The sequence below is a fragment of the Hylobates moloch genome, unplaced genomic scaffold (genome assembly GCF_009828535.3).
Source record: "Hylobates moloch isolate HMO894 unplaced genomic scaffold, HMol_V3 SCAFFOLD_1, whole genome shotgun sequence".
Lineage (NCBI taxonomy): Eukaryota > Metazoa > Chordata > Mammalia > Primates > Hylobatidae > Hylobates > Hylobates moloch.
Window position 1 is genome coordinate 166483006 of NW_026652276.1, and position 12680 is coordinate 166495685.

General features: G+C 38.3%; 1 protein-coding gene across 1 annotated transcript; it reads right to left on the reverse strand.

Moving 5' to 3' along the window:
* Window positions 1-560: 560 nt before the first annotated feature.
* GNG11 (G protein subunit gamma 11) lies at window positions 561-7435 on the reverse strand. Its single transcript, XM_032761042.2, has 2 exons — window positions 6936-7435; window positions 561-3069 (listed from the first exon to the last, which is right to left on the reverse strand). The coding sequence occupies exons 1-2, from the start codon at window positions 7029-7031 to the stop codon at window positions 2944-2946; spliced, it is 222 nt and encodes a 73-aa protein (XP_032616933.1). The 5' UTR covers window positions 7032-7435; the 3' UTR covers window positions 561-2943.
* Between the last annotated feature and the right edge of the window lie 5245 nt (window positions 7436-12680).

The following is a 12680-nucleotide window of genomic DNA, read 5'->3' on the forward strand; positions in this document are numbered from 1 at the left end:
CAGGCAACTTCAAAAGAGAAAATTGACACACATGAAAACGGACTAAAATCATTGGAAACCAAAGAAGTGCAAATTTAGACAATGGTGAGATATTAATTTGCATCTAGTATACAAAAAAATTTGGTCTCACAATACCAAGTGTGGGTGAGCTTGTAAGGCAGCTTCTGCTTAGAAATAGAAAAGCCCAATTTTTCTTTTTTCTTTTCTTTTTTTTTTTTTTTTTTTGAGACGGAGTCTCGCTCTGTCACCCAGGCTAGAGTGCAGTGGCGTGATCTCTGCTAAATGCAACCTCTGCCTCCAGGGTTCAAGTGATTCTCCTGCCTCAGCCTCCTGAGTAGCTGGGATTACATGTGCGCGCCACCACACCTGGCTAATTTTTTGTGTATTTTTTAGTAGAGATGGGGTTTCATCATGCTGGTCAGGGTGGTCTCAAATTCCTGACCTCGTGATCCGCCTGCCTCATCCTCCCAAAGTGCTGGGATTATAGGCGTGAGGCACCCTGCGCGGCCTGATTTTTCTAATTCTATATGAGTTTATAGAACCTAAGTCTCACTACACAATGCATGTTAACTATTTTTAAGCAAATGGTAAATAATTACACAACTATACACTTTGAATAAATTGGATACATAATTTAAATTCTACTTAACAAATTATCAGTCACCAAAGGTTACATTTATAATATATCTAAATATATAGTGTATGTATTTTTTCTTTTTTTAATACAAGCTAATAATTTTAGCAGTTGAACAGTTGAAAATTAAAATATTTTTGTTGCACTTCTACCTATTGGCTGAGTTATAATGATAAATGGTAAGAAAAAGAAACAGAATTAGATTTAATAGAAGCACCTACAAGATTAGATATTTATTCAGCAAAAATCAGAAGTCGTATGACTGATTGATCATATGGTTGAAAGAGACATGAAGAGCAAAAGCTAGGACTTGGGAGTGTACACGAATGGATAGCTGAATGTGCTAGCAGAAATCAGGGTATAGACTTGTAATCACAACAAGTTACAGAATAAATGTATTGTCTTGGCCCTTTATGAAAGAAGCAGGTGATTTAATCCGCCTTGCCAGTAACCGGAATAAATGTTTGCTTTCATAGGCAACAAAAGAAAACTTTGTGAGTGCAAAGAAATAAAACAGCTAATAAAAGTAAAACTTTACAGGCACCAAAGCTCTAAAATCCCATGCCATATTAAAGGTTAAATGACTAATAGTACTAACAGTTCTATGCTGTTTGGAAGAAATATACCTTTACTATTCCTAAATCCTTCCTAAGAGTGGTAGATCATACTACTCCTTCCTAGGAGTAGTAGTTTTGGGCTAAAATTATCCCTGGGCTCTCAGTAATCCCAATTGACGTCATCACTTGGAAAGTGTCAGGAAATTGAAGGAAATAGTTCCTGCTTTTGGTTTGTGTAACCTATTTTTCAAAAGCCTGGGGTATTCTGTTCTTTCCCAGAGAGGAAAGGAATTTCAGAAAGAGGATGCTGATATACTTTAGGAAGTTGCTACAGGTTACAGGCACCTCTGTGGCTTGATAGTAATGTATACCTACATGTCTAAGTGGGAGAAAAGAGCTAGTCAAGGAGAAACATTGGCTTCTGGTGCCACATTGAAAATTGCAGGTCAAGTTAATAACTAAGTCCATTTGAGCTAGAGCTAACCAGCAAGGGGTTTTCCATGTTTTTCTTTTGGCTCAAACTTGGAGCAATTTTGACCCAAAAGACGGAGGAGAAAGCAGGAGAATGCTCAAGGAGAGAAAGAAAGGTCCCTTTTTGTGAGGTTTGGGCTTCAGTTACCTTTGTTATGAACTTGAGCAGGAGTTATACTCTGACATGTTGCCCCTGCAGGGTAAAACCACTGAAGGGAAGGTCACTGTGAAAAGGTAAGCCACAGACTGGGAGAAGGCATTCGCAACACATATCACCAACCATGAATAAATGGCCAGAATATATGAAGAATTCCTACAAATCAGTAAGAAAAAGACCAACTAATCTTTAAAGTCGGCAAAGAGTCACTGGTTCCTTTGGAGGAGAAGAAAAAAAGGCATGTTTGGCCCAGGCCTGCTGGAAAATGCTGGCAAGCATGAGTGCAGAGGCCTAAGTGTCTGCACCAGTGCCACAGAACTGGAGTAGTGCCATGCCCAAGACCTGGAGAGCACATGGGAGATGTAGCTCTGTGCAGGCATAAGTACTGGCCCTCAAAGCCAGGGCTGGCCTGGCCACTACGCTGCGGAGAGGCAGGGCACTCTTCCTGAACCCCAACTCAGTATTTTCTTAAAGGCTACTACTACAGGAGCACTACTAAGAAGATCTAAATGATGACAAACTAGGGAAGTACTAACATAGATGTGGCTTGGCCTTGTTCCTGACTCAGATCATCTGACTTCTGTCAGTGTTATAGGAATTCTACCTGCTCAGTTTCTTAATAGTTAAAGTTAGATCAAACACATTCCAGAGGTCAGAACTCAGCACTCTAAACCATTGATGCAGAGATTGGAGATGTGATCTGTCCAACCACCTAATCTTCTGAATCATATTCCAAAACGAATCATACTCCACACCCAAAAGATTATGGGGAGAAATATAGAAGTTAATGCATGAAAAGTGTCTTCTTAAATCACCAACACTCATCTTCCCAAGACAAAACTTTATTTGAAGCATCAAGCAATATACTGAAAGAAGTGTCATGCTCAAGTGATGTTCTTATTTCCATAATTGTACATCTGATACTCTCTGCCCTCTTAAAAAAGACTGCATGGTGAGCAAAGATGAGTAGCACATATGCTTTTATACATAACCCTATCTATATGGTGCTTAAGAAAGTCTCCTTTTAATTTCATTCTTCCTTCCTTAAAAAGCATGTTGGTTTTATCTGGGAAAACTAAAACAAACTAGTTCTTCCGCTTAGGATGCAGTTTCTCCCAAGTTATTTATGAAATAACGCAGCTGCCTTTTTCTTTAAAGGGGTTCTTGTCTTCTGGAATTCCCTTTACTAGAGGATCCTCTCCAGAACGTTCTTCAATATAGTTCTTTATTTCTTCAGAACATTTAGACACCTTAAGTACAGAAAAAAAAGAGAATACATTAGGTTAGAGTTGTTTAAACTTTGTCCCTACGCCTTAATGAAATAAGTGTAATTGAATACAAGAAGTTTTTAAACATTTTTTTACATTCATATATATGTGTGTGTGTGTGTGTGTGTGTGTATTATATATATAATACATATATAAAATCTGGGCGCTGCACTCTAATATTTTTATTCTATTACTATGCCTATGATACAACCTATGTAAAATATATTTCTTACTATTGGTCGTTGGTCAAATTCAAAAATGTTTGAAAGTCACTGCATTAAATAAATCATCTCCAGCAATTTTTTTTCCATTGTGTCTCATATCATTTCCTTCCTCTGCTAAAATACAATTATGCCATGTCTACAATATTTTAGGAACTAAAATATAATCTTATTTTAATTTTCCATGCTAATGAGCAGGTGCAGTAGTAGCTAATCCCCAAATGTTTTGGGGTGTGTAATGCCACGATTCTCACTTATGGGTGTGTGCCATGTTCTGAAATTTCACGAAATGATAGAAGCTTTGAAAAAAGCCTGACTCTGGAAAGATTGGAGTTGTCCAAATATCTCACTCTGTGTTGCTCCTCAGAATTTCTTCCTGCTGTATGAGGGCAATGATCATAATAAAAGACTTTTCTGAGACTTATTAGGCTTATCTGAGAATAAATTTTTTTCTGTGATGGAGAAAAAAATTGAATAGTGTCTTCAGAAAGTCTATTCTTAAAAGAATAGTTTCTTCAAAAAGTCTATCTATCCTTAAAAGACAGGTTGCAAGAATGAGTTAAAAAAAGAATAAAAAGAAAAGAAATTGGGGTTTTAATGAAGGCCTGTATTGCTAGTAAGAAATTTAAGGTAAAAATTACAGAAGTACCAGAAAATTTAATTTGATTTAATTTAATTATTTATTTTTGAGACGGAGTCTGGCTCTGTTGCCCAGGCCGGAGTGCAGCGGCGGGATCTCGGCTCACTGCAAGCTCCGCCTCCCGGATTCTAGCCATTCTCCTGCCTCAGCCTCCCCAGTAGCTGGGACTGCAGGCGCCCTTCACCACACCTGGCTAATTTTTTGTATTTTTAGTAGAGACGGGGTTTCACCATGTTAGCCAGCATGGTCTTGATCTCCTGACCTTGTGATCCGCCCACCTTGGCCTTCCAAAGTGCTGGGATTACAGGCGTGGGCCACTGCGCCGGGCCACACCAGCAAATTTAAATGGAGACCTCTGAAAACTGGGCAAATGTTCCCAATGAATTAGTAATCTAAATTAGTAACCTCAAACTGTTTTAATGGTTACTACTAAAACATGTTTGCATATGTATCCCAAAATGAATATAATTTTTAACTACAAATAAGTACAGACACTGCTTTGTTAATACATCATGCAAAATTATAAAACATAAACTGGAAATTATAAATGGGTGAGGTTTAAAACTAAACAGAAATAGTAATGTTAATATTTTACTTCCACACCCCAAATGATTATCCTTTGCAAATCAGTGTGGAAGCCTCTGACCTCAAATTGAAAACTAGGTGATGTAGTTCTGTGACTTAAAATCTGACAAAATAAAATCTTTCAAGTACAATTCTTTCAGGTAACATTTGCTCTCGTTTGCTGACATTCAGAGTGCATGCATTTTAAGTGAATTTTTAGAGTTGATAATGCACGTGTCCATAACTTAGGGTCTATGGTCCCAGGTTAATTTCTCGACAAGATTCATGCTCCCTACATTGAATCTTTTCTTACAAGGTTTTTTTCATTAGGTTTCAGAAGAGGTCTGTAACCTCCAAATGTGAGTAATTACTCCTCTGATACATTTCCTTCCGTAATCAAGAGGATATGTTTGATAAACATTTAACTACAGCCAGAATGCAACTTGCAAGTTTTGTCTGGGCCTAAGTTAAGGAGTGAACACGTAGCCCAGATGTTAACTATTTATTGACTGAATAATGGACTGGGCATGAGGAGAAGAATGTTTTTAGTACCTGCCCTATCACTGTGGTCTTAAATGTGGAGCTAGTTAGCCTTTGTGGGACTCAAGTTTTTTTTAATCCTTAAAGTGAGGGAGATGAATGATCTCTAAGCATTCCAATGCTTGCCTAGCAATAATAATGTATAATTCCAAGTGTATAATCAAATGTCTTAATATTATTGTTGAGATTTAGATGGCTCTTTCTGTATTTCCTGAGGATACATATACCCAAAGTTTTTTCTCCCTCTGGCATACACTTGAGGTTTCTGGAGGTGGGAAGTTGATGCCACAGGCCGTGTCCTAAAGTGTCAGGCTGGCTAGCAGGGAGAAACTGCTAATGAATGATACAGTCAATTTTTACATGGTCAGTTGCATCCACATCCCTGTCCAATAGCTAACTTAAAACTCTGAATAAGTAGAAGACACTTGTCTTTTTTCCTAAGTTCTGCACAGTGACACCAAATATTAAGATATTAGAACCTTGCGTAGACAATGCCGTACTTCAGCTTATGAAACTCTGTTTAATATGTAACTCCTAAGGTTTATTGTGTGAACATATGTAAGTGGCCAGCACTTGCTGTACTGGGAACTTCGACAATCCGTAAAATGGGTCCCTTAAGGTTTCAAGAAGCATGCTTATTGATTGGGTAGTGTAACTTCCTTTTTTTCCCCTTTGAACACATTGGTATTTTTAAAGCTACAAACCCTTAACATGATAGAAGGGACATTTCATTATAAAAGCTAGGAAGAGCAGGGATTTGGATGTGAAAGGTTAAATTTGAGAAAAGAAATATGTAAAAAGTAAAACACAAAAATGCCTGCGTCTTCTAATCATCACTCAAGAGTGAAGACTCTTGCCCTTAACAGATTTATTATAACTAGAACGAGAAGGCAAGTGAGCATATTATAACGCTTCATTTCCATTGTTTTTCTTAATTTTTTTTCTAGTGCTAAACCATAATAAATAAGATCAGCTCAAAATTTTCTTGCTGAAGAGGAAAGGTTAATTATCTTTAAACAATATCTATTCAAAGACCTTTCCTAGTCTACAGGATGCCTGATTGAGTTAAAACAGGAAGAGGGATTAGTGTCTAAAGGAAGGTCCTGATGACCAGTAAGAAATTGAAGTAAAACTCATAAAACTCCCAAGACGTTTCAGTGGAGAATATTGAATACTGGGTCATATGTTCTCACTGAAATGGTAATCTCTATCAATAGTCTCTAAAAGTTTTAAATTGTGATCACCAAAAAAAATTTTCATATGCACCATAGTGTATGTATAATTATTTATAAATAAGTACAGATACTATTGTATTAATTGCATACTTATAAAACAAAGTGAAAATTATAAAGGGATGAGATTTACAAATAAATAAAGATAGATATTCTAATATTTTGCTCCCAAGTTTCGGTGGACTGTTCTTTGCATATCACTGAAGGCCACTGGTAAAATTCAAAATTAAATAATGTACTTGTAAGACTTTAAAATACGGTTTTAGAAAATTTCTCTCAAATATCATCCTTTTTAGAAGTGTAAAAGATCAAAGAATCAAGTAGCTATCCGCTTTTTTCCTAAAAGTGAGTTTTGAGAAACAGCTGTCTAATGGAAAGCAAGAGTTCTTGTCTGTTTTCCCCTTCCCAGGCATCTTAAAAGTTAGGACATTTGGCCTTAAATTCCTTATCAGATCCTTGCTCCCTCCTCTACCTCCTAGGATTTCCCCATATCAGCTGGCAGTCCCCAGGCACTGCCAAAGGGTGGTGAGAAGAGAAGCTACAAAGAAGGGGAAAAAATAAGCTAAACTATTTGCTTTACTGTTACTAAGCAGGAAAAACCGGACTCTGCTTCATTTCAGAGAAGGAAATATTCCGGAACAGCCAACTTACTTGTTGTCTCTGCAACTTCACTTCTTTGCGAAGCTGCTCAACTTCCATTTTCAGTTTTTCCTTCTCTGGCAAATCTTCGATGTGAAGGGCAGGCATTTTCGCCCCAGAACTGGGCTCGGGCTAGCTCGGGCAGCAGAGCCGCTGCAACAGCGGCGAAGCTCGGCGCGTCCCGAAACAACTGCGGGGCCTGGCCCGCCGCCCACCCGCACAGGATGTGACTGCAGCCCTGCTGCGGTCCCCAGCTCCCCGAGGGCTTGGCTTCTTCCGGGACGCTTGTCACGCCAGCGCGCCCCAGCTTCCTAGGACCTGAGAACTCTGCCTTTTCTCAAGTCCCCGCAACCCAGGAGGCCTGCCCGGGTGCAAGGTTACAGTTACGTTTGAGACTGGGTCCAAGCAGCTTCCCGCTGCTCAGTCGCCCAGCAGGGATGCTGGCCCCGGACAGGCCCTGACTCAGGACCTGCCACGCCCGCGGGGGACGGCTGGGCTGGGGCTGCAGGGCTGGGAACTGCAGAAGTTTTACTTTTTGTTCTCCGCGCCCCCCCCCCCCCCCCTTTTTTTTCCGTTTCCAAGTCACATCCGGGTTTTGTTTGTGAAGCAAGGAAAAGGAGTACACTACCCAGCAGGAAATAACTACCCTTCACCTCTCAAAGAGTTTAAAAAATATGCTAGATATAGCTTTTCCCCATTTACATACATATGTTGGTGCAAAAGTAATTACTTTTCTCTAATTACATATATAGGTTGGTGCAATTAGTTTTGCACCAACGTAATAAATGCATGTGGGGAATGTGGACGCTTAAGAAAAGGCTCAAAAGAAAATGAAGCTCAACCCTAATCCCAGAAATACCCACCAGTGCTCTGCTCATTTGTGTCCATCTGGCTTGTTCCAGGCCTAATATGGGTTTATACGTTTTGGGCGAGGAGGGGGCAACAGGGTGTGAATATCGTTTATAAGTTGCAAGGACATTTTCTGTTATTAAATAATCATCTGCATCCTCAACAGCAGCGGAGTTTGTATTTTTTTATTTTTCCAGGGGGGATGTTTTGTAGAGTGGTTCATCTAAAGATGATATAAGAGAAGACAGAAGCAGGAATCTTAAAGTTCTTCACCGAAAGCCTTTCTCCACTCCCCAATCCCAAGTTTTGGGTGACACTTGACACCAAGGATTTTGAATTCCTGGCTCCTGAACCTTCCCGGATGTAGGCAGTGGATTCATTTAGTATTAGTTTCTCCATTTTCTGGAAAGCACTATTTATCTAGCTGTTGCTCTGGAAAGCCAGGAAAAGTGTCCGATGTGAAAAATGTTTACGTGCAATAAAACTTTCCCTTTAACTATAACTAAAATCTTGTTAATGGTGGTCAAAAGAATACAAGAAAAATCAAACATGAATGTAAGAAACCTTCTGTAGCAGTTGGATATTTCTCTTTCTTTCCAGAGATAACCTCCTGCCTCACAGAGTCAAATGCCAATGAAGAGTGGAGGCATTAACTTAATATTTCAGAGTAGCTGACCCAAGACACCCATGACCATTCCCTGTTTAGGAAGCAGGAGTTTTTGTTTGTTCCTAGTTTCTTACCACGCTCCACTCATCCTCAATGAATACATTAGAATGAAAAGAACAATGAACCACTTAATGAATACTCCTGGCTTGTAGTTCCAGCTCTGCCACAGGCCATCACTGAAGAAGTCACTTAATTTTTCTTAGTTTTGGTTTTCTAATTTGTAAAATGTATAGTAAGGCAGGGAAGGTAGTGAATCAGCTAAGCTATGTTGTGTCTCTAATTGTGTTTGTATGCCTATATATGATAAATTATTTTCACAAAGAAAATGTTTAAGAGCTTCACTTTCAATATTTGAAATACCAGGGTTTTCCAGGCTCAAAGTAGTTAGAGCATCTTCTGAAGTTTACTTGTAAATAAGCAGGGAGACGAGACAAATGTCCATATCTGTCTTCTGCACTAATTCATTTTTAAAATTTTCTGTTACTTAAGTTTAAAAGGTTGGTTAAAAATACCTTAAATAAATTAGTGAAAGTAATCAACGTGAATGTGGCCTACATTAAATAGGTTCAGCACCTAATTAAATAAATTGGTTAAATAAATTATTGTGTGTTTGTTCTTTTTTTTTTTTTTTTGAGACGGAATCTCGCTCTGTCGCCCAGGCTGGAGTGAGTGGCGCGATCTCGGCTCACTGCAAGCTCCGCCTCCCGGGTTCACTCCCTTCTCCTGCCTCAGCCTCCTGAGGAGCTGCGACTACAGGCGCCTGCCACCACCCCCGGCTAATTTTTTGTTAATGTGTGTTTGTTCTAAGTCATAAAAATATAATTATTTTGGCTTGGAAATTTCTTTCCCATGAAATCATCTAGCTGCTTAGAGGGATAAATATTTATAAGCCCATATTGGTTCTTTAACTTTTCCCATCGTATTATGAGACATATTAGAAACAAAATACTTGTTAGTCTTTTTTATTGTTATTAAATAATTCATATTCTAATATCTTAAGTAAATTGATTAAACTGAAGTGAATTGCAAAATGTTGAAATTGCATGATCACACAGCATTCTGAAAAAGGTTTTATTGTTGCTGTTTTTTTGTTTGTTTGTTTATTTGTTTTTTTGAGATGGGGTCTTGCTCTGTCACCCAGGTTGGAGTGCAGTGGCGCCATCTCGGCTCTCTACAAGCTCTGCCTCCTGGGTTCACGTCATTCTCCTGCCTCAGCCTCCCGAGTAGCTGGGACTACAGGCGCCCACCACCACGCCCAGCTAATTTTTTTGTATTTTTAGTAGAGACGGGGGTTTCACTGTGTTAGCCAGGATGGTCTCGATCTCCTGACCTCGTGATCCACCTGCCTTGGCCTCTCAAAGTGCTGGGATTACAGGCGTGAGCCACCGCACCTGGCCCTGTTTGGTTTTAAATAGTAAAATGATGAGAACATTTTTTTTTAACAAAAGGATGTGTAGTCTTCTATGCCTAGACACTAAATTTACCTCCCAGAGAAGAACCATGTTAAGCAATTTCTCATGTATACTTGCAGAAATAGTTTATCAGCAATATTCAAAAATTTTGAATAAATAAATTTTAAAATTTGTTTAGCTGTGTACAAATGTTTTAAGTTTTTACTTATACTTTACATATTACCCCAGTAAAAGTTATTTTACAAGTAGTATGAGTAGAAAGCATTCTTTAGTAAAAATGACAGGTGCAACCAGCAATGAACTTTGATTAGCCCACTGTCTTTTCACAAATGTTTTATAGAAATTAGTTAATAAAAATAAATTAAATTATAAAAGAGTAACAACCATGAAATTTTTACCTTGGTATGCAAAAATAGGAAAAACAAGGTTTTGACAATTTTTGTGATTTATTATGTTGTTAAAAATCTATATAAAGAAAAATAAAACCTTGAAGGCAGTTAAACTGGAATTAAGCTAATACTAACTTGAACTCAAAAAAGATCAGGATTCTGGTCTTATTTTATCTTGTGATTTGTGCAAGAAACACATTATTTCTGCTTTTTTATTTGGTGTAAGTGAACTAGGTTACCTTTCAAAGTCTGCTCTTCTAAAATTCATAGAGTGACTTTGAGAGGCCGATACAGGAGGATCACGGGAGACCAAAGATTCAGGAGTTTGAGACCAGTCTAGGCAACATACTGAGACCCCGGTCTCTACAAAAAATAAATAAATAAAAATAAACAAATAAATAATATATAAATAAATTTAAAAAGTGCATAGTAACTGTTTCGACCATTGAAATTATGGTTTCTTTAAAGAAAGTACATTTTACACACTCTTGGTTCATTTGATATTTGTTTTAATCTGTTAAAACAATCATGAGGCAATCTTCAGGAGCTCATTTGTTTCCTGTTAACTACCTACCTAAGATTCCTTTTCTTTTTTTTTTTTTTCTTGGGCGGGGGAAGGAGTTTCGCTCTTGTTGCCCAGGCTGGAGTGCAATGGCGCGATCTCTGCTCACTGCAACCTCCGTCTTCCGGGTTCAAGTGATTCTGCTGCCTCAGCCTCCCGAGTAGCTGGGATTACAGACCCGTGCCACCACGGCCAGCTAATTTTGTTTTTCTTTTTTTCTTTTCTTTTTTAGTAGAGACGGGGTTTCACCCTGTTGGCCAGGCCGGTCTCAAACTCCTGATCTCACGTAATCCTCCCACCTAGGCCTCCCAAAGTGCTGGGATTACAGGCGTGAGCCACTGCACTCAGCCCTAAGATTCCTTTTCTAGATGAAGAGAATGGCAAGTCAAAGGATGATCTGTGTCTGATGCTCTGAGTATCTTAGCAACTACTTATAATTCATGACATCAAAATGATTTCTCTGGCTGGGAGTGGTGTCTCTCACCTGTAATCCCAGCACTTTGAGAGGCTGAGGCAGGAGGCTCACATGAGGTCAAGAGTTCGAGATCAGCCTGGCCAGAATGATGAAATCCCTTCTCTACTAAAAAAAATTTAAAAAAAAAGAAAAAGAAAAAAAAAGTAGCCAGGTGTGGTGGCACGAAATTGCTTGAACCCAGGAGGCAGAGGTTGCAGTGAGCCAAGATCATACCACTGCACTCCACCCTGGGCAAGAGAGTAAGACTCCATCTCAAAAAAATAAAATAAAATAAAACAAAAATTAAAAAAATGATTTCTCTTACCAATTTTGTTTCTATATTACTTTAACTCTCATCATATGTAGCTGATCATTCTCATTACTTAGTTTACTATTTTCCTCATGTAAACACATTATTTAGGCATTTAGGAAGTTTGATCCAATATAAACTTTTATAAGCACCACTGTTGCCTGCTTTTAAAGTCAATTACATTGTCCAGACAATTTGTTAGTTGATATGACACTTTTTTAAAGATGAACAGTGTTTCTGACTTGAGAAATTTCCAATGTAGTACTGAAATTAAAACAACCGTAGAAATTATAATGAGAAAAATTAATGTTAAATGACTTAAGAGACACACAAAATACTCTTGAGGTAGAATGGCAAAGATAGTCTCATAAGAAGAGTAGGATTTCAAAAGGCTGAAATGGGGTGGAGTGGAGGGAGATTTCAGGTGGAGGGATCAGTATGACCAAATTCCAGATGGTGGGAAAATGTCCACGGGAAGTGTAATAATAGAGGACATTGATTAGGTTTCTTTCTATGTACCCGTTTCTGATCTAAGAGATTATAAGTATTCAGATAATCTAGCCTAATCACTAATTTTAGGTATGAAAAAAAACAGATTCAAAAAGTTCAAGTCATTTCTCCAAGTTCACAATGACAAGATGGAAGAGTCGGGGTTTTAATTTTGAATTTTTGGGCTTCAAACTCTGTCTCCAATGGTCAAGTGAAAGTTAGAGATGTTGGTTAGGACCATCTTCTACAGGTTACTGAATGCCATAGCATGTACTTACTTTGTATTTATTTTAATCAGAGAAAGGGAAATATACTGAACACTTCACTAAATAAATACTAACTTGCAGGTGGAAAACTTCTAGAGATAAACCACAATTAAATAAACAAATAAATTGTAGTATGCCAGATGGTGATGGTGCTATGGGGGAAAATAGAGTGCGAGAGAGACACAGGAAGTGCTTGGTGGAGTTTGGGAGGGCTGTATGGAGAGGGTTTTGTAAACTTAAATAGGAGGATAAAAAGCTTTTCTTGAGGAAAAATAGATAAGATATTCGGTAACTAATCCTGGAATTCCTTAATACTCAAAGCATATTTGATGAAGACAGTGGTGGGGTATGTTGCTGAC